General features: G+C 42.5%; 1 protein-coding gene across 1 annotated transcript; it reads left to right on the forward strand.

Moving 5' to 3' along the window:
* The first annotated feature begins 744 nt into the window (after positions 1 to 744).
* Positions 745 to 22729, forward strand: RWDD3 (RWD domain containing 3). Its single transcript, XM_089677278.1, has 4 exons — positions 745 to 904; positions 15090 to 15565; positions 20027 to 20142; positions 22352 to 22729. The coding sequence occupies exons 1-4, from the start codon at positions 793 to 795 to the stop codon at positions 22461 to 22463; spliced, it is 816 nt and encodes a 271-aa protein (XP_089533404.1). The 5' UTR covers positions 745 to 792; the 3' UTR covers positions 22464 to 22729.
* The last annotated feature ends 81 nt before the right edge of the window (positions 22730 to 22810 follow it).

The raw sequence follows: 22810 nt of genomic DNA on the forward strand, positions 1-22810 counted from the left end.
GGTTTACAAATGAAAATAATGCTTCAGTTTACAAATTTTTTTTGCAATACGAAGTGTATGTTGGTGCTGATTTTTAAATGCAATTGCCGGCTTTTTTTTTTTTATTCTTCACTATAGCTCACAGAATTAGCGGTCACATTTCCCCGAACTAAAGGACACTTTGTTTCTTTAATCTCGGGAAACAAACTAAAAGGAAACTCTCTTTTAGCTGGGAGGAAAGTGACAGCTGATTCTCTGACCTATAGTGAAGAAAAAAAAAGTCGGTAATTACATTTAAAAAACCGGCACTGACCTATAGTGCCAGCGACTTTTTTTTTTTTACTTTTTTCCAACCTCTGGAACAGATTAATTGGTTTTCAGTGCATTCCTATGGGAAACCGTGTTTCAGTTTACAAATTTTTCGCAATACAAAACGTCCCGGAGAACGCATTAAATTCGTAAATCAAGGTACACCTGTATATTCCTTTTTTTGCATGTAAAGAGAAAGTGCTTAGTTTCTCACTAAATTGTAAATTTTTTTTTTCTTACCTGCAAAAATATATGCATCTAATATTATTAGTAGAAAAAAAAAATAATAAAGGGGAATTATCCTTTAATCTAAAAATGACAATGATGTTCAGACAAACCCAAGAAAAAGCATTAAACATTATGGAAGCGCCATTAGCGCCACCTTGTGGTTGTAAGCGAACCTGTATGTCAATTGAGAAAATCTCTGCCACCCAGTGGACAGCGAGTGCAATGCAGCGGACGCTCCATAGAGCAGCGGAAAGGGAAGTCCTGCTGATCGGTGACATGGATGAGGGCTCCGGCCTGGCCATGGCAGAGGTGGCAGTGATGGAGGAGGTCTCTGTGCTGTCAGCCATATACTGTGAGCCGGGGGAGTTTGAAGTTCTCTCACATTCAGGTGAATGACGTGGTGTCAGCTGTGATCTGTCACAGACTCGATCCAGCCATTGATTTCTCATTGTTTATGGATCGCTTGTATCCCTAAGCTGGGCTGACCGAGGGAAGCAAGAGGACTACTACCCCCACTACTGGGAATGAGCAGCGATCAGGGGGGCTTCCACCTGACCAGGATGTACAGATCTAGATCTATGTGTGTATAGGATGGGAGGGATCAGATTGGAGGGATCCTGTCACTGCTCATTTAGAGCTAGCCAATGGGGGAGATCCACTAAACCTGCAGAGTGCAAAATCTGGTGCAGCTGTGCATAGTAACCAATCAGCTTCCAGGATTTATTGTCAAAGCTTAACCACTTTCTTACCGCGCTATAGCTGAATGACGGTTACAGTGCAGTTGTCCAGTTCTGGGAGCATGTCATATGAATGTGCCCCCAGCACTGTCTGTGATCAGCTGTGTCCTTTGGACACAGCTGATCACATGACAGGGTAAAAGGCCAATCGCAGCGCCCTTTTACCACACTATCAGTTGTGTCCAATCACAGCTGGTCACCATGTAAATACACCGGCTATCGGTAGTACTTTCCTCACGCTGTCACAGCTTGAAAAACTATTGCCGGTAATCGACAACTGTCAAAGCAGACAGGGCACTGATCAGTGCAGCCCCAAAAGTGCTTAACAGTGCAGCCCCAAAAGTGCTTAACAGTGCTGCCAATCTGTGCCTGTCCGTGCTGCCAGTCAGTGCTACCTATTAGTGCCCATCATTGCCGCATCATCAGTACCTCCTCATCAAAGCCCCCCAGTGCCGCCTCATTGGTGCCCTTCAGTGCTACCTATTAATGCCCATCATTGCTGCCTCTCAGTGCCGCATATCATTGGCACATCATCAGTACCTCCTCATCAAAGCCCCCCAGTGCCACCTCATTGGTGCCCATCAGTGCTACCTATTAGTGCCCATCATTGCCGCCTATCAGTGCCGCATATCATTGCAGCATCATCAGTACCTCCTCATCAAAGCCGCTCCAGTGCCGCCTCATCTGTGCCCATCAGTGCTGCCTCATCAACTCACATCAGCGAAGGAGAAAAATGACCTGTTTGCAAAATTTTATAATAGAAACAAAGAAAACGTTATTTTTTTCAAAATTTTTGCTCTTTTTTTTTCGTTATTAGTGCAAAAAATACAAAACCCCAGTGATTAAATACCACCCAAAGAAAGCTCTGTGTGTGAAAAAAAATATAAAAGTTTCCTATGGGATAGCATGTTGCATGACCGCACAATTGTCATTCAAAGTGTGACAGCTCTGAAGGATGAAAATAGACCTGGGCAGGAAGGGGGTAACAGAAGCTGATTGGCTACCATGCACATCTGCAGCAGATTTTTCACTCGCCAGTTTTAGTAAATCAACCCCAGTGACCCTTTTGGGTCCATGATGACCAGCCAGCGTGTTAAACATCTGCACATTGGATCGTGTGTTGTGTCAGGGCAGCCAATTCAGTTGAATGTAGGCCAAAAGGCTAAGAATCCTGCAGCATTTTCAGCAGCATACACATACAGCACAGAGTGAGAGTGCGTTAGGGATGTCATTCCGGGTGTATACAATGCACCCAATGCCAATTACATGTGGGGTCCCCAGCAGGAGTTCCCAAGGATTAGCTGCAGGAGATAACCCCATTAATAGCAGGAATGGATGCACCCTCAGGATTCATGCACAAGGGGCACCTCTTCATCCGTCCTAGAGACCTTTCCTCCTGGCAGCGGTGTTTGGGCAGAAGAGTTACTTGACCCTTGTAAATGCGTGTAATGCCTTTAGGTGCGTCAAACGCTTGGGCGTTAATGCATTTGATTGATCAGAATCACAATTTATTCTGGCCATTGAAATGAATTGCTCAAACACTCAAAGCATTAACACGCATTGAGGCTAGGTTCACACTTGTGTGGTGCGGTATAACTGCACCGCATTCCTGTGCAAATCATGTGAATTCTGTGCGGTGCGATTGGAGCCATACATTTTGTCATCCAATCGCACCGCATCCGCACCAAAAAGATGCAGGACCCTTTTTTTGGTCCGCACTAGAATCGGATCACATGGGTATTCACACCCATGCGATCGTATTCTGCACATCACACTGTGTTTTGCTAACAGCCAGCCAGTGCTGGAGGAGCGCCACTGGGGGTGCACAGAGGGCACGTTCTGGGAGGACGTCATATGATGCCCTCCCAGAGATGGACGACTGCACTGTAGACGGCATTCAGCTATAGCACGGTAAGGAAGTGGTTGATCACATTGCTTCATTTTTTTTTCTGCCTATAAATGCCCCTGACTTTAAATGCCTATGTGTGCATGGACACATAGACTAACATGCTGGGGCATTTATAGACAGAAAAAAAAATGTCAGATGCTCCTAACAGCCACGTTGAAAATGTTCGGTGTGCATGAAGCCTCAGAATGAACATGTTCCTGTGCCAAAAATGGTGTGAATGGGCCCCCGTGCCCAGTTTATGCGTATCTTACATTTGCCCCCCCATTCATCCAGTAAATAAACCCCATGAAGGCTTTATGTTAAAGCTTACATAAGACTGATGATGTCACCCCCTTCCACATATGGAGATTGGCCACTTAGGTCTGAGCACTGCATCTGTCAGAGAGGATTACATGGTCTCCCATACTTGGAAGTATTGACATCCTTCAAACTCACCTCTATGCAGATTTCCACTTCGTGTCCTTTTGAAATCCAATTGGCCTGAAGGCCAGGTCACTCCCCACCTGCAGCACATATAAACAAAGGGGTGGGATGCTGGTGTAGTCAGTACTCTTATATGGATCCATGCCTATATTTAGCTGATGACATTGACTGAATAAGGACGTGTCCATGCAGCTGATTGGACTTCTAAAGAGTGCAAAGTGGAAGTTTGGATAGAGATGAGTTAGGGGGACGCCCAAACTCATCTCTGCTTGCAAGAATGAAGTATTTAGGATTGCTATGTTGGAACAACACAGGGGCCAGGGATATGAATATACAAGGGCTAGAAAGAGATGCCGTAGATTTAGGGTTCATTCACATGGCCATACCTAGCTGTACACCACCCAGATCTGAGGCGGTATATATATATACAGTTGCAAGAAAAAGTATGTGAACCCCTTGGGATTACGCGGAGTTTTGCATGAATTGGGCATAAAATGTGCTCTGAACGTCATCTAAGTCACAACAATAGAAGAACACAGTCTGCTGAACATAATACTACACAAACATTAGATGTTGCCATGGTTTAACTGCACATAACATGTAAACATTCACAGTGCAGGGAGGAAAAAGTATGTGAACCTTTGGACTTAATAACTGGTTGACCCTCCTTTGGCAGCAATAACCTCAACCAAACGTTTCCTGTAGTTGCAGATCAGACCTGCACAACGATCTGGAGTAATTTTGGACCACTCCTCTTCACAAAACTGTTTCAGTGTAGCAATATTCTTGGGATGTCTGGTGTGAATCGCTCTCTTAAGGTCATGCCACAGCATTTCAATCGGGTTGAGGTCAGGACTCTGACTGGGCCACTCCAGAAGGCGTATTCTGTGCTGTTGCAGCCATTGTTTTGTTGAATTACTTGTATGCTTTGGGTCATTGTCCTGTTGCATCACCCATCCTCTGCGGAGCTTCAGTTGGCGGACAGATGGTCATACGTTTTCCTGCAGAATGTCTTGATAAACTCTGGAATTCATTTTCCCATCAATGACAACAATCCGTCCAGGCCCTGAGGCAGCAAAGCAGCCCCAAACCATGATGCTCCCTCCGCCATGTTTTACAGTGGGGATGAGGTTTTGATGTTGGTGTGCTGTGCCTTTTTTTCTCCACACATAGTGTTGTGTGTTCTTCCCAAACAACTCGATCTTGGTTTCATCTGTCCACAGTATATTTTGCCAGTAGTGCTGTGGAACATCCAGGTGCTCTTTTGCAAACTTCAAACGTGCTGCAATATTCTTTTTGGACAGCAATGGCTTCCTCCGTGGTGTCCTCTCATGTACTCCATTCTTGTTTAATGTTTTCCTTATTGTAGATGTGTCAACAAAAATGTTAGCATGTGCCAGAGATTTCTGTAGGTCTTTAGCTGACACTCTGGGATTCTTCTTTACCTCATGCAGCATTCTGCGCTGTGCTCTTGCAGTCATTTGTACAGGACGACCGCGCCTAGGGAGAGTAGCAACAGTGCTAAACTTTCTCCATTTGTAGACAGTCTGTCTTACCGTGGACACATGAACATCAAGGCTTTTGGAGATACTTTTGTAACCCTTTCCAGCTTCATGCAAGTCAACTATTCTTGATCGTAGGTCTTCTGAGAGCTCTTTTCTGCGAGGCATGGTTCACATCAGACAGTGCTTCTTGAAACCAATAAACCCAAAACAGGTGTGTGTTTTTTAAGGGCAGGACAGCTGTCAGCAACACATCCAATATCATCACACAGATTGGAGTCAAGGTTGGCTCACTCCTGGCTCCAATTAGCTCTGGGAGAAGTCATTAAGCTAGGGCGGGTGTCGGCAACCCGCGGCTCTGGAGCCGCATGCGGCTCTTTTTCACCTTTCCTGCGGCTCCGGAGCACACTGCCCACCAGGTGACAGGCAATAGGGTCGGCAAGCCGCGGCTCTTTTAATGCAGCTCTTCTGTGTGCCGGGCGCCCGCTGGCAAACATTGGCTGTCAGGATGTAGGCGGGGCAGCGTGACGAACTCCTCTTCTCTCACAGTCCGCCCTGAAGACCAGAACGGCGCGGGAACACAGCGAGAGGAACGCGCGGAGCAAAGGTAAGTGAATTGACACAATATGGGGAATAAATTACTATATGGGGGATGAATTACTATATGGGGGATGAATTACTATAGGGGGGATGAATTACTATATGGGGGATGAATTACTATGGGGGATGAATTACTATATGGGGGATGAATTACTATAGGGGGGATGAATTACTATACTGGAGATGAATTACTATGGGGGATGAATTACTATATGGGGGATGAATTACTATATGGGGGATGAATTACTATGGGGGATGAATTACTATATGGGGGATGAATTACTATGGGGGATGAATTACTATATGGGGGATGAATTACTATAGGGGGGATGAATTACTATGGGGGATGAATTACTATAGGGGGGATGAATTATTATATGGGGGATGAATTACTATAGGGGGGATGAATTACTATAGGGGGGATGAATTACTATAGGGGGGATGAATTACTATATGGGGGATGAATTGCTATATGGGGGATGAATTACTATATGGGGGATGAATTACTATATGGGGGATGAATTACTATATGGTTGATGAATTACTATATGGGGGATGAATTACTATATGGTTGATGAATTACTATATGGGGGATGAATTGCTATATGGGGGATGAATTACTATAGGGGGGATGAATTACTATAGGGGGGATGAATTACTATAGGGGGGATGAATTACTATATGGGGGATGAATTACTATGGGGGATGAATTACTATATGGGGGATGTATTTTCAGTTTTAAAAATGTTTCTCTCAAAATAAATTTCAATCGTGGTTTTGGCGAGATTTGGCTCAGTTGAAAAAAAAGGTTGCCCACCACTGACCTAAGGCTATGATTGTGATTATGACGATACACTGTGGCCCTGATTAACCCTTTGCTTACTGGGCCCTTAAACCCCCTTCATGACCAGAGCGCTTTTTGCAATATATGCAGTGTCGGATTTGTTTTAAATGTTGCAATGGTTTTGCGGCTCCCAGTCTTTTTTTCCCTCTCGGAAACGGGTCCAAGTGGCTCTTTATGTCTTAAAGGTTGCAGACCCCTGAGCTAGGGCTTCACATACTTTTTCCTCCCTGCACTGTGAATGTTTACATGTTATGTGCAATTAAACCATGGCAACATCTAATGTTTGTGTAGTATTATGTTCAGCAGACTGTGTTCTTCTATTGTTGTGACTTAGATGACGTTCAGAGCACATTTTATGCCCAATTCATGCACAACTCCACGTAATCCCAAGGGGTTCACATACTTTTTCCTCCCTGCACTGTGAATGTTTACATGTTATGTGCAATTAAACCATGGCAACATCTAATGTTTGTGTAGTATTATGTTCAGCAGACTGTTCTTCTATTGTTGTGACTTAGATGACGTTCAGAGCACATTTTATGCCCAATTCATGCACAACTCCACGTAATCCCAAGGGGTTCACATACTTTTTCTTGCAACTGTATATATTTTTTTTTTTTTCTGGGCCTATGAGCCTAAAGATTGACCACCCTAATCTATATATTCTGACATATAATTTATTGTATAATCTATATGTTGTACTTTGTTTACATCTGATAACACTCTTTTTATTACAACTTTGGCCTAGGATCCAACCCTCCTAACCCTAACCACGGACCACCCTAACCCATCTCTTAAAGTGGTTCTAAAGGCTTGTTTTTTTTTTTTTTTCTTTAAAATAAACTCCTCATTCTTACCTGCTTTGTGTAGTGGTTTGCACAGAGCAGCCCCGATTCTCCGCTTGGGCCCTCCACTGGGGGTGCTTCTGGCCCCTCCCCCTTGCTGAGTGCTCCCATAGCAAGCTGCTTGTTCTGGAGACAATCGTGCTCACTCCCTCCTCACTGGCTGTGATTGGCAACAGTGGGAACCAATGGCTTATGCTGTTGTGTCTCAGCCAATGAGGAGAGAGAGTCCTGGGAGAGCCACTGCACTTGTTCACATTGCTGGATCAAGCTAGGGTGCAGGTAAGTATCGGGGGGGGGGGGGGGGGCTGAGCGTGGAGCTGCACATTGACGGTTTTTTACCTACATAGAATGTATGAGAGCAAAAAAGCTTCAGCCTTTAGAACCACTTTAAAGAGATTCCTGGCTGATACACCTGGTAGATGGAAATGACTGAAGTAGATACCACTACTTCTGTGATCTCCACTTGCTTCTGGATCCCATGCTGAGCTGCTGCTCTCCTACATTGTGAACACACTCGCTCAGTACAGGCGCCATTTAGAGAATGCTTTATATTTTATGAATGAATACAAAGCGTTCTCTGATTGGATGAGGTGGAAAGGTGGGTGGAGATACCATGCTGTCCACCTTCTCCAGTCAGAGAACGATTTGCATCCATTCAGAAAATATAAAGCATTCTCTGAATGCTGGCCACACTGAGCAGCCAACCTCCTGCATTCACAATGCGTCAGACCGCCTGCTCATCACAGGGCCTGGGAAACTAGTGGAGATTACTGGAGAAATGGTGTCTACTGCAGTAGTTTCCAGCTTCTAGATGAGGGGTGTACAATCTTTTCACCTTCCTGGGCCACATTGGAAGAATAGGAATTGCCTTGGGCCACACATAATATACACACAAAATGTTAGTACAGCGATCTCCCTGCTGAGCTATTGTATTCTGACGGGGGGATGCAAGAATCATACAAGAATCGTAATCCTACAAGAACTATTATGACATTATATTGCACATGGATACTATAATGTGTGGGAAGCTAATAAGAGTGCAGTAAAAAGAAATAGAAAAAAACTGATCAGCGTACACAGCCATTGATCAGATGCCGGTCAGGTGCTGGTTTTTCAGGTGTGAGACCAGCTTCTGTCGGACAGGCATCTGTACACGCGGGCCAAAAGTCAGCCAGTTGCTGCTGAACCGGCTGATTTTTGCCGATATTTGGCCTGTGTGTACTTGGCTTACTTACCTCAAGTCCACTTTCACCCCCTTCCAGTCCAGGCCAATTTTCAGCTTTCAGTGCTATCACACTTTGAATGACAATTGCAACACTGTACTCATATGAATTTTTTAGCATTTTATTTAGGCAGATAAAACTTTATTTTGGTGGTATTTATTCACCACTGGGATTTTTATTTTTTTGCTATATAAATGAAAGTCCAAAAAATTAAAAAAAAAAAAAAGTGTTTTTCTTATACAATTTTGCAAATAATCTTTCTTCATAAATCTTGGCCAAAATGTATTTAGCTATCCTTTTAGTAAAAAAAAAATAACCCAAATTAGTTTATAACGAAAAATTATATTTTTTCAAAAAAGGTTTTTACATTTTTATTTATTTTTTTATATTATTTATGTTTTTTTTTTTTTTTACATACTGTCACCCTTACCATGGTGACACTGTACTACTTGTGGGGGGTGATGAAGATTTTTTTTTTTTACACTGATTGCTTTTACACTCATAAAGGCTGTAAAAACAATAATTTCTCCTTCTCTCTGGCTGCATTCTTGTAGCCATTGAGAAATACTGTGCGAGCTGTGATTGGTCACAGCTTGTCACATGGTACAAGGCTGTTGTGAATAGCCTTGTACCATGTGACCTCTATGATCATTCACAGATTTCACATGTAGTAAGCAATGATGTCAGGAAGTGACATCTTGCTTACTACTATTTATGTGATCACTGATTGGCCAATCAGGGATCACATGAATTGGGACCTCAGTGAGGTACCATACAGCGATTGGTGCTCTGGACACAGCGGGCATCGATCGCAGTGCCGCGCGCTCCCAGGGAGTGCACACAAGCAGTGAACACGGGTGACGTTTAGAAACGTCAACCCGCTTCGGCAGCGCTCCCGACTGGCCATTTATCTACATGGGCCGGGCGGGAAGTGGTTAAAGAAAGCTGATGAGCAGAAAAAGTCGGTCAGATCACAAGTTAATGTTCACTGATATAGATAATGTACCTATCGCTATTTTGTCCTTATTACACATTTCTTGATACGCCTGGAATGTGTTGGCATGTTTTTGCATATAATGCCTTTTCAAATTGTAGTCTCTGAAAACTGCCAAAAATTCCCTACAAATTAAGAAAAGTGCCTTGGTATTTGCCTCGACAAAAAAGCAATTTTCTGTCCAATTTTTCTTGAACAATCTTCCTTCATCTGCAACTTTTATTTTTTTAGGTTCTGTTTTTTTTACGATGGGGAAGCAATGCTAGAATCAAAAAAAATAGATAAGGGGATTGGATTTCAAATATCTATGTGCCAGGGTTGCTAACTGTCAGTAAAATCAAGGACAGTTTGTAAAATCGGTAATTTTTACATCTGTCCATGAATGTCTGTTACGGACATTGTAATGGACATTCATGGACAGACGTAAAAATCACAGATTTTACCACCCGTCTTTGATTTTATGACTGTTGGCAAACCTGGTCAGGGCCATCTTTAAGGAGGGCAAAAAAAAGGCAGCTGGCCTGGGCCCAGCCAATGCTGTAGGGCCCAAAACAACTACCCCAAACTTGCCATCTGTCATCTTGTCCTTTTGAAGTCTTTGTCTCGGGCAGTGTCTGATATCTCAGTGTGAAGTGCTGTCACTTATGCTGCCTGGCTCTGTCCTATTGCCATGTACAGATGACATGTGCACACCATGTTAGCATTCACATGTAAATAATGGCGGCATTCATGTGTAAATAGCGAGGACAATGTGGCATTCATATGTAAATAGTGGCTGAAATGTGGTATTCATAGGTAAATCGTGAGGACATTCATATGTATATTATGCCCCCCTCCCCCCCCGAGGTTCCTGCCACCAACACCTATGCTGGTGGTTAGTGTAAATTCCCCCTTATATTGGTGGCCATTGTAGAAATGTATTGGTGGTTGGTGTAAAATCCCCCATTACATTGGTTGTCAGTGTAAATTCTTCATTACATTGGTGACCAGTGTAAATTTTCCTTTACATTGGTGCAGAATTGCCCTTACACTGGTGCTCAGTGTAAATCCCCCTTACATTGGTTATCAGTTTTAATCTCCCCTAACATTGGTGGTCAGTGTAGAATTGTCACCTCCCATCCCCATCCCCATCCAGTACTGCCACTGATCCCATCCCCCCACCACTACCCCTGATCTCAACAACCCCCCTCCCAGCACTGCCATTGATCCCAGGAGTCCTTGGAGTTTTCTGTCTATTGTTGGGTCCCCTAACCTTCTCAGTCCATGGTGTGCAGGTAGTGAGGAAATGATGTGATGTAACCTTCAGCAACCAATGAGTGATTGGTAACGATGTACAGTAGCCTTTAGCTACTAATGAGTGAGCGGTAATGATGTGCAGTAACCTCTAGCAACCAACTAGTGACCAGTAACAATTTTCAGTAACCTCTAGCAACCAATTGGTGAATAGTAAGGATGTGCAGTAACCTCTAGCAACCAATCAGCAATCATTTGCTGTAACCTCTAGCAACTAATCAGTGAGCCGTAATATGTTCTGCAACCTCTATAAAGCAGTCAGTGATCGGTAAGAATATGCTGTAACCTCTGGCAATCAATTGCAATTGCTGCCTGATCTGCTGCAGTAAACTGATTTTGAGTTTAGCTGCTATCTATTGTATGTCTCAGAGCAGGTGGAGAGCGAAATATCCTACAAAATATTATTCAACCCTGCAATGTTTGGGGGGGATATTGCAAGAGTAATTTTTTTTCTAATTCCTGGACTTGGGCTTTAAAGTGGTTCTAAAGGCTCAAGGTTTTTTACCTTCATCCATTCTATACATGAAAGGAAAAACCTTCTCTGTGCAGCATCCCAGCCCCTCTAATACTCACCTAAGCCCCCTCTCAATCCAGCGATGTGCACTGGAGTCTCGGCTATCCCGGGGCTCCCTCTCCTCATTGGCTGAGACAGAATTGGGAGCCTTTGACTCCCACTGCTGTCAATCACAGCCAGTGAGCCAATGAGAAGAAAGAGGGGAGAGGGCCAAGCCGCGACTTCATGTGTGAATGAACAAACGGAGCAGTGGGTGTCCCCATAGCAAGCTGCTTGCTGTAGGGGCAACTGACAGGAGGGAAGGGCCAGGAGCGCCAGCAGGGGACCTGAGAAGATGAGGATCCGGGCTGCAAAACCACTGCACACAGCAGGTAAGTATAGTCATGTTTGTTATTTAAAAAAAAAAAATAAGCCTTTATAATTACTTTAATGTAAATAAAATGGTTGTCATATCCTTACCATACTTGTAATATTTCCTGGTTGTATGTGCAGCTGGCTTGATCAATTTCCTTGTTTGGTTTGCTTAGTTTATGCCGGAAAATCAATTTTTTACCTTAAGAGTAACTGAAACTTTAAACTTAAGACCCCGGTCACATTGATTGCGACTTGGCATGTGATTTGCATACCATACGACTTGCAAGTCGCACCCTATTGTCCGCAGTTACAGCGGTCATATCGGTGCGGTATGGACTTGGTTGTAGCTGCACCAATTTCTAAAGTAGTACATGCACTACTTTTGGTGCGATTTGCATAGACATCTGTGTCAGATGTCTTGCAAATTGCACCTGAAACCGGCAGGTCCCCCTACTTCACTGTAAGTCGCACGATTTGAAAGTCGGGCTTGATGTGACCGGGGGGTAAAAGTGATTGCAAACTTAACGGTGATGGTATGAAGGTAAACCTATGGACACTAAGAGAGATCATTTGAAATCATCATCTGATTTGAAATTTGAGAGAGGAAGGCAGAATGGGAAAATACTTCCTTCACATACTTCAGAGCCACACCTAAACATTACTTGGTAAGATATCACATCTAAGATCCGTAGTGTGGAGTCCTTGTAACATACAGATTCAGAATTGTGTCTCCTTACTTGCACATCATTGTTTAGTGTGCCTGCTGTCTATTTTCTGTAGAGATTTTATAGTGAAATGAAATGCCACAGAACACACGTGTCTATAATGGAGGGTAATGTGTACAGAGCGCGGATCCGGTTCCGCGTTCCAGGGTGCTTGCAGAGACTTCCGGGATTGGCTACATCACTGTTTCTGATGACTTTTACTGAGATAGACTCCATGTCTTTTTGGCTTTATTATAAAGATGTGCTTTTATGCTGCACTTAGTTGCCGCTCCAAACCCACGGAACATGGCCCAGAGGCTGCTTATTTTTCATGTTTTAAAACCTCGGACAGCGCTCTTATGTTTTGGGCACTAGGGGCCGACCAGGATGGAGAGGCTATAATGGAAAAGAGGGGGCTGAGGAGTAAGAAAAAAGGACAGTGGGGGCAAAGAGCAGCGGGTGGTGTTGTTACAACGTGGCTACCAAGCAGATCTGCGCAGGAAGATATTGAATGGTATACAGCATGGCAAGCTTTGCATAAAAGGTTTTGGCCTTATATACACTTATCCTATATCTGACCTATCATGAAACTGGTAAAGTATAGATGCTTACAAAGAAAAGTGGTTATGAAGAGGCAAAGGGACCAGATATCATTCGAGAATCCTGAAGAATGGGTTTGTAAGACGCAAGGAGGTAATTAATAAACATGAGGATACATATGAAGAGATGTAAGAGGACTAGGTGAAATCGTGGGCGCAGCAGTTTAAAAAATGATTAAGGAACATGATAGGCTTCCCTGAAGATGTCTCTTTAGGCTAAGTTCACATCTGTGTGGGTGGTACCGCTGCAGATCCGAATGAAAATCCGTGCAGCCGCACCACCCGCACAGAGGAATGTGGACCCCCGGGCAGGTGCCATTAGTTCTAATGGCACGCCGCCCGCACGGGAAAAGACAACCGTACTGGGAACCGAGGTTCCCATGCGGGCTGCATTTTCAGAAGTGCAGGGACTTCTTCCCTGCGTGTCAGGGGGCACGGGAGTCCATTCAAATGAATGGGATCTTGTGCCCGTGCAAAACGTGGCCCGCACGGCCGCATATATGTGAACTGGGGCTTAATGGTATGCTTGAACCATTCCATATTGGCACATAGTGGTTGATTTACTAAAACTGGAGAGTGCAAAATCTGGTGCAGCTGTGCATGGTGGCCAATCAGCTTCTAACTTCAGCTTGTTCAGTTAACCTCCCTAGTGGTCTGATTATGTCAGTATTTCTGTACTCAAAGGGGTACATTGTTTTCAATGGAAATTTGTTGTTTTTTTATTGTAGGCCTGTAATTTGTAGGAATAACTCACTGAAATTTGTCCGAACAAGAGTCTAGTAAACATCCCGGGTATGATAAAATTTGAAACAGAAAATCATAAATTATAATATAATAAATAATCATAAAAAATAATATAATAATACATTTAATTCAATAATGTAATCAAACCAAAAACGCTGAAATTTGAAATAGAGCGCCAAGTTCGCACATCACTGAGCAAAGTCGCAAAATCGTTTTCAGTGTCTGATGACGAATTTCCCCACAAATCATTATCACTCAATTCTGCAAGTGGTTCTGATTTACTATCGCTGTTCTCTAGCTGGTCTAAAACCGCTTTTGACCTAAAGGGACGCTTTTTGGACGCCATGGACATTTCTCAGTTTCCAGGCAGAAAGAACAGTAAAAATGCAGGCAGGGGACAGGACAAAGCACTAGGGACAAAATGTATGTGAAATGCTTTGATACAGTAATGTAATACTATCAGATTTTAGTGTATTGAGTGAATGTCAAATTTTTACATTTTTGAAATTGCGCCGGTTCCGCCCCCCCTACGTACCGACGCTCGCAGGGAACAGAACCTGGAAGACGGATGTCGGCATTGGCCGGAGGACATGGCCGTGGACGCTGCAGGGGGACATCGCGGGACCGCAGGACAAGGTAAGTGCAGAAGGGATCCCGGCGCAACGCTGCAGTGTATTTCCGAGTATAGCTCGGGGTTACCGCTTTTGGTACCAAAACTTAATCCCGCGCTACACTCGGGAATACCGCCGGGGGGGTTATGCTTTGACAATAAAACTTGGAAGCTGATTGGTTTCTGTGCAGAGCTGCACCAGATTTTGCACGCTCCAGTTTTAGTAAATCAACCCCACAGTCTGAAAGCATGAAGCTGACTGTTATGAAGTGAGATGCAGGATGGGAGAAATCCCGGCAACAAAAGAAAATGATCCTAGGATTAAGTGGCAGCTATAATTTTTGGGGGATCATTGGCTACCTGGTTTCTGGAATTTCACAGTCCTTATCATAAACCATACACATTATTTCAAGAACGCTTTAACACACAAAGCTATGTATTCTATCCTTTTGGTAACATAAAAAGACACTACTTCCCCACTGAGCCTGAACAAAAAATCATTTTCTTTTATTTTGATGGTAGAGTTCCTGTAACTTTGAACTGTCCATTAACATTTGATTCTTGAAGTCCTTAGCAGAAGACGAATGACTTGAAGAGCTATTGGAAAATGTAATTTTCCTCTGATTTATTGCTGTCGGGATATCACATTGTGGTTGATTGAGTTTCCATGTTTTGCAGAGAGTGGAATAACAGTAATGATTCAGACAAGCGTGCAGCAGCTAACAGAATCAGAAATTCGTCTACGACTCATATTTGATCTGCCAGTTACATATCCATCCACCCTACCAAATGTATCTGTCAGCTCGGAAGAACTTACCAGGGTGCAGTGTAAGGAGCTCAGAGACAAATTACTTGACCAAGCTGGCCAGCATCTCTCAGAACCGATGATACATGACTTGGTCCTGTGGGCACAACAGAATCTTAACACTCTAATTGGGGATTCCATTTCGGATGAAAACCACCCTCTGTCAGCAGGCACCGTGACTGACGAGGGAACCTGGACAATGCTTTTACATTTAGATCACATGAGAGCAAAGGACAGATATATCAGGACAGTAGAAAAATGGACTGCTGATTTAAACTTGACTGGAAAACTGATGTTCATGGGCAAAATAATTCTAATTCTCTTGCAAGGAGACAGGAGTAGTATTCGGGTGAGTAGTGAAGCTCCTTTTCTCCTTTACCCAGCGATAAACAAAAAGCAGAAAGATCTGACCTTATTACAGTAAACTTGTCTCAAATCTGAGCAGTTCAAAACTAAAACTATGATGAAAAAAATGTAAAATGAACCTGTGCCCAGAATATGTACATAAAAGCATTTACATATTCAGAGCTAGTAGTAAAAGTACTTTAAAACAAGACCTCATTCACCTATTTGGCTGCAGGCACTGTGGAGGAATTTATCTTCAAAATTCACAACAGGGGCACTGAAATCACAGCTCCTCTCCTATTTTTTTTCTATGGCAGTAGAAGCTTAGCAGCATGCTAGCGTTCTAATGCAAACAAACACCAGCTGACTGAATCCTGACTTAAAGTGTATTTGAACCTCCACCTTGTAAAACAACCCATTCAGTTTACAATAGAACTGAAAGGAAAAACAATTATATACTGTATAAATTTAAAAAACTTATAAATACCTTTTTTCTTTCCTTTTTTTTTATAAGTGATTACATACCCTGTTTTCAACTGCATAAGAAGCAACAGCAGCATACTGATCTTCCCAGTTAATGGCTGTGCAGGGGGGAGCATATCAGGACACGTCTAATTGACCACGCTGTGCTATTATTCCTAGTGTGGTCAATTTTTAATAGGAAAGCAGGGGTACTGGCAGGACCACCGGGTATTTCACACAAAGGAAACAATGCAAAGAGAAAATGATACTTTTCCACACAAATACATAGTACAGCAGGCGCATATCTGAAATGTTGGGTTTACATATTCTTTAACCACTAGCCTACTGGGCACTTATACCACCTTCCTGCCCAGGCCAATTTTCAGCTTTCAGCACTGTCGCACTTTGAATGACAATTGCGCGGTCATGCAACACTGTACCCATATTACATTTTTATCATTTTTTTCACACAAATAGAGCTTTCTTTTGGGGGTATTTAATCACTGCTGGGTGTTTCATTTTCTGAGCTATAAAAAAAAAAAGTTTTTCTTTGTTTCTATTATAAAATTTTGCAGATAGGTAATTTTTCTCCTTCACTGATGCGCGTTGATGAGGTGGCACGGATAGGCAGCACTGATGAGCACTGATGAGGCGGCACTCCTGGACACAAGTGGGTGGCACTGCTGGTGATCAGTGCCAATCCGTCCTCTGACAATTGCCGGTTATCGGCAGTACTTTCCTTATGCTCTGACAGCGTGGGGAAAGTGCAGCTGATAACTGGCAACTGCATTTACCAGTGATCTGCTGTGTCACTGGACACAGCTGATCACGTTGCAAAAGGCTGCTGTGATTGGCCTTTTACCTCATCATCTGATCAGCTGTGTCCGTAGGACACAGCAATCACAGAGATCACCAGCTGCCCACCTCCAGGGGCGTGTTCTGGGAGGACGTCATATGATGCCCTCCCAGAACTGGACAACCGCGCTCTAGCTGTCATTCAGCTATAGCGTGGATGGCAAGTGGTTAAAGTGCTTCTAAACCCAAACATTTTTTACCTTAATGCATTCCATGCATTAAGGTAAAAAAACCTTTATGGCTTTAACTCCCCCTTCCCTGTATGAAGAGGAAAAGAGGGGAGAAGATATCCAGCACTGTGCATGGCTGCATCTCTTCTCTTTGCATCTTCTTTGCATTTGGCTAGGATCATTGTCACTACTGTTAGCATGAGGTGGTACCTGGACCCTACAGAGGTTGCACAGGCAGTCCAACTCCTCCAGGATGGCACATCAATATGTGCCATTGCCAGAAGGTTTGCTATGTCCCTCAGCACAGTCCCAAGAACATGGAGGAGATTCCAGGAGAAAGGCAGTTACTCTAGGAGAGCTGGACAGGGCCGTAGAAGGTCCTTAACCCATCAGCAGGACCGGTATCTGCTACTTTGTGCAAGGAGGAACAGGGTGAGCACTGCCAAAGCCCTACAAAATGATCTCCAGCAGGCCACTAGTGTGAATTTCGCCATCTGTCGTCTCATTAGGAGCATGCCCCGATATTGTCAGGCATGCATACAAGTGCGTGGGGGCCATACAAACTACTGAGTACCATTCTGAGTTGCTGCAATGAAATTTAAGCAGAATGCACTAGCCTGCTGCATCAATTTTTCACTTTGATTTTCAGGGTGTCTTTGAATTCAGTCCTCTGTAGGTTGATAACTTTCATTCCATGAAATGATGGGTCATCCTTATATTCCTAACACATTACCCAGTCCATATCAGTATAGATATCCAGCATTCTTTTTTTCCATTGAAATCTGATGTGTTTTCAAAGTGTTCCTTTAATTTTTTTAAGGTGTGTGTGAATATAATATATATATTAGGGATGCACTGAAATTTTGGCCACCGAAACATATCGGACGAAAATAGCGAATGCCGATAGGAAAAATTTAGCTGATACAGGTGCCGATACAGTAGACTGTGTGTACTGCAGATGTAGGGGGCGGCTGAGAAAGACAGGAGAGGAGCAGTGTATACACTGACTGGCTGTCACTATGTCAGTGGGGGTGTGCATGTGAGAGCTGACAGTCTGCTTGTGAAATGTATATGTATTCCTGGCTGCTGTACATCATCCAGCTGAGTGACACACAGCACACCGCTCCTGCGACTGATGGACACAGCAGATTGCACCTCCTGGTACCGCTGTGTGAACACATGATCACAATGTCAACAAAACTGTTATGAAAGAATTTCATTCATAACAGTGGTGATTCCTATAGTGATGCTTTGATTGGCCCACAGCTATCACATGGTACCTGGGCCAGTCACAAAACCCTGTACCATGTGATAGCTGTAAGCAGAGCTGCTGTTAGAAACCATGTCACCTCATACAGCCCCCATTCCCCCCCAAAAGCAGTTTACTATGCTTCAGTTTTGAATAGACACAGCAAGTGATCGAGACCGATCACTCATTGTGTTCACTCAGGAAAGAAGGGTTGGCAGATGTGGCATATTTAACGGACCTTTCCCCCACTCTTCATTCAGAAGAATTCTATTGTGTGCTGGAAGCTGCCGGTGGGAAGGAGAGGGGGAAGCCAGCAGCACTGTGGGGCATGGGTAGCAGGGGGAAATGTATGGTGCACAGGGAAGGTGATGGGTGCAGCAGGGGGGCAATTACTGGAACCATTCCCCTGTATGGCTCAATGCAGCAGCTGAAAGCCAGCGGGAGGGAAAGGAGAAGTCAGCTTTCAGCTGCTGCAGAGAGAGCCATACATAAAGTTGGTTACAGTAATTGCCCCCCCCCATACTGATGACCCTCCCTGCCCACATCCAATTCACCGAGATGCCTGGGCCACATACAAGAGAACTGGTGGTACCCCCTTATCCACGGCCTTGGCTGTAGGTCAATCACAGCTCACAACAGTAATCACAGCTGTTATCAATGTAACCCATTCATGACAATTCAAAACATTGCTATTACAGTGACCATCACTGTAATAGCAAAAAAAATCCCAGATCACCCCTCCAGAGTAGTACAGTGTTACTATTGTCACACTGAATTACTATGATGAGAGTATGTAAAAAAAGAAAAAACGTTTAAAAACCTGAATACAAAAATATTTACTGTGTGTGTTTTTGATTTTTTTTTTCTTTAACATACTGTCACCAGTCAGTATCCCTAATCACACCACACCAGTCATATGATGTCTCTACTGCACTGGTGACAGTGTGTAAAACAATTGTGAAAAAAACAAATTTTATTTAATGTCTCTATTTTCTAGAATAATTGTAACAAAAAGTTACAACTTCAAAAAACTCACCATGCCTCTTACTAAATGCCTAAAACTATCTACTTTCCAGAAAAGGGTCATTTGGGGGTTATTTGTACTGTCCTCATTTTAGGGCCTCAGGAAATTAGATATGCCGCCAGTACATCAGGATTGATCAAGTTTTCAATATACAGTATATACCATAGTTTAATATACACTTATTGGAATATTTGTTTCCTAAGGACATGTAGCAAAAGACATTTTGGCCCAAATTTGTGAAGAAATTTGATTTTATTGGATATGCTTTATAACAGAAAGTAGTAAATATGTTTTTGTTTTTTTTTTCAAAATTTTAGTTTTTTTTGTTTATATAGCAAAACATAAAAAACCCAGTTTTGATCAAATACTAACAAAAGAAAGCTCTATTTGTGTGAAAACCAAATTTCTTTTGGGTACAGTGTTGCATGTCCAAACAATTGCCAGTTAAAGTAGCACAATGTTGAACAGCAAAAAAAATGCTCTGGTCATGAAGGGGGTAAAACCTTCCGGAGGGCAAGTAGTTAAAGTGGCGTGCAGAATCTACTCACTCCTTCTACAACCGGGAAGATGTCATATTTGGGGCTAATTTTATACAAGACCAGAATGCTTGTCTGTATCCAGTAACCATACATACCTAGCCTGTGCTCTGTTAAAATGCCTTGTTCTGTTTACAATTCCTTTTTGTGTTTGGGGTCTCTCCTACAGGAGTACTTGGTCCTCCAGAAAAGCTGCAAAGTGGATGTGGACTCCAGTGGAAAGAAATGTAAAGAGAAAATGATCAGTGTTTTATGTGAAGTTAAATTGTCACAGGAGCAAAATAGGTAATTTCCCTTACTGATAAACAGCAATAGTGTTTTTTATTGGGACAATAAATCTTAAATTAAAATTTAATCTGAAAGTGATATAAGCAGCACAAGCAGGTGTATGATTTTAATATATAACTCAATTGAGTATGATGCACTTAGAACCACTTGGTTGGTCCATTTTCTAAAGAGGTTCTATGCTATGCCCTAAGCTGTCCAAAACAGGTAGTGATAGAAAATCTTTCCAAATGGAGCACAGACAGTAATATTAACCTGTTCTAAGTTTTTTCTCCCATGTGATTTGGTGTTAGTCCCACCAGCAGCCTTTGTCTTATGGAATGCCTCACTGGCCATTGAAAAGGTAAATGGAAGGTACCATCATATCACACAATAAAGCTCACACCAATCTACATCTTATCAGATTCTTGGTGCAAATAGATGACAGCCTAATGACATGACTTAAGCTGGCCATTCATGGATCACAATTTGGCCAGTTCAGCAGGGAGCAGATGAATTTTGATCCATGTGTGGCCACTGTGGTTGAACAGGAGTCGATCTATGTATGGTCAGGTTAGGCAAACATTTCTTCAGTAGAGCAAGAACAAAGAAGACTTTTAAAGCATGATGGTCCATATAGCAATTTAATAAAATGCAACGCAAATAGACAGCAACAAGTAAAGTGCAAAACCCTTCATAAAAACAAAGATGCTTTGAGACACCAAACAGGCTTCTTTTCAAGCATGGAACATGTACTCCATGCTATGAAGGAGCCAGTCCGGTGGCTCAAAATGTTGCATATTTTTATGAAGGATTTTGCACTTTTTGTTGATTATTTACTCTGCATTTTATTAAATCACTATAAAAATGAGTATCATGGTTTATAAGTGCTTAGTGCCAATGATGTTTAATCTACTGAAGAAATGAGAGTTGACATGGCTTATTCCAATGTTAACCCCTATTTTTTTTTTTTAGTTTTGGATATAGATGGGAAGTCTAAGGACCCACTGTTGGGTTTTCATTGATTTCCCCCCCAGCCCCTGTTATGTCTGACTCTGACGGGGTTGTTAACTAAACCTGCATGGTGCAAAATCTGGTGCAGCTCTGCACAGGAAACAATCAGCTTCCAGTTTCTATTGTCAAAGCTTAATTAAGCAAGCCAACGTTAGAAGCTGATTGGCTTCCATGCATAGCTGCACCAGTTTTAGTAAATCTACCCCTGAGAATCTTTAACTGGGCAGGATGTGGAGAAAATCTCCCTAAGAGAGGTACAGACTGTAAGAAAAGCCTTATAGGTTTTCCCACTCTATAAGAGAGATTATTTTTACAGTTGTGTTCATGTTGGGGTAATTCCCATAAGTTCTTGTTCTGTATGACACCCATCAAAAAAGAGTAAGGAGAACTTTTCCAGATGCAGATATGTCTGCAGGCTCTGACCATCTCTTGTTGCATGTCTGCAGCCTTTGACATCTTTCTGTAATAAATTCACAATTTTATTTTAAATTATAAAATATTATATATATTTTTGTAGTATTATTCATCATTGTTAATTCATTATATGTGCATTCACTGACTATTGTTTATGCCAGGGGTCACACTTGAGGCTCCCTATATTGGGAACGTTGATTGCCACCATTCTCTCCCTACTTTATCAAAAAATGATTTTATACCTGTGATTCTCCTCACTTACCATCCCAGGGGCACAACAGTGAGGTTAGGAAAATCTTCTCAATGGGGTAGCAGGAAACAATAAAAAAAATCTGACAGAGGTTCTAATCCCAGTGGTTGTCATGTTATGGGGTATAGGGGGCTTCAGCTGTGGCACCTGATATCAACAAAGGGCAGTACATACAATTTTAGCATTCAATATGTATTGCTAGAATGGAATGTTAGAAACTGCAAATATACTTTGAGGAATGTACAGTATATGAGAAAATGATGGTCAGAAAATGTGGACATGCTGCAGATTTGTTTAGATATTGGAAACATGCTGCAAGTGACAGTGAGAGCCTGGTGACATGTTACATGAGGCTAGTAGAAATCATTACTACTACCCATTTACAAATCAAAGCTCTCATTCCCCTTACAGACTGCTGGTGTCCAAGGGCTGCACAACAAGTACCAAAGGGCCACAGGTTTGGCACCAAGGTTCTATCTCATAGCCACTCTGTTTGAAATTAAATAAAAAATGCCTGAAGTTTATCTTATATTGCATTTCCTTTCATTACAGACTTTCTACATTTGAAGTAAAGGTATATCCATCGGTTGATGATTTAGAAAGAGAATTTGAAGCAGCTGGACTCTCAACTGTTTTCACAGATTATGTGCAAGGCTTATTATGAAGACTGGAAAATGCGTCTGTTTACACTGAACAGGCAGAAAATATCTGTATCAAAAAATTGGCACAGTTACATAGATTTTTAGGAAGACTTTTTTATAGGAGTGATATTCCTGGCTTCTGTTGATAGTTCACGTATTCAGATTTGAAAATGCGTGGCAGAAGTTTAACTGTACATGACAGGATATAATTTGTTGTCTGTACCATACATGTTCTCATATTTTTCCAGATTTGTCATCTTTTATTAAAATTACGCTTGGTTACATGAAACTCTTTAATCTAGAAATTTACATATCATCTACAGTGACAGCTCTGTTGTTTTTTTTTTTTTCAGTTTTGTTTGTATTCTTC

Source organism: Staurois parvus, unplaced genomic scaffold, assembly GCF_062004578.1.
Source record: "Staurois parvus isolate SC_StPar_1 unplaced genomic scaffold, SC_StPar_1.0 ptg000183l, whole genome shotgun sequence".
Taxonomy (NCBI): domain Eukaryota; kingdom Metazoa; phylum Chordata; class Amphibia; order Anura; family Ranidae; genus Staurois; species Staurois parvus.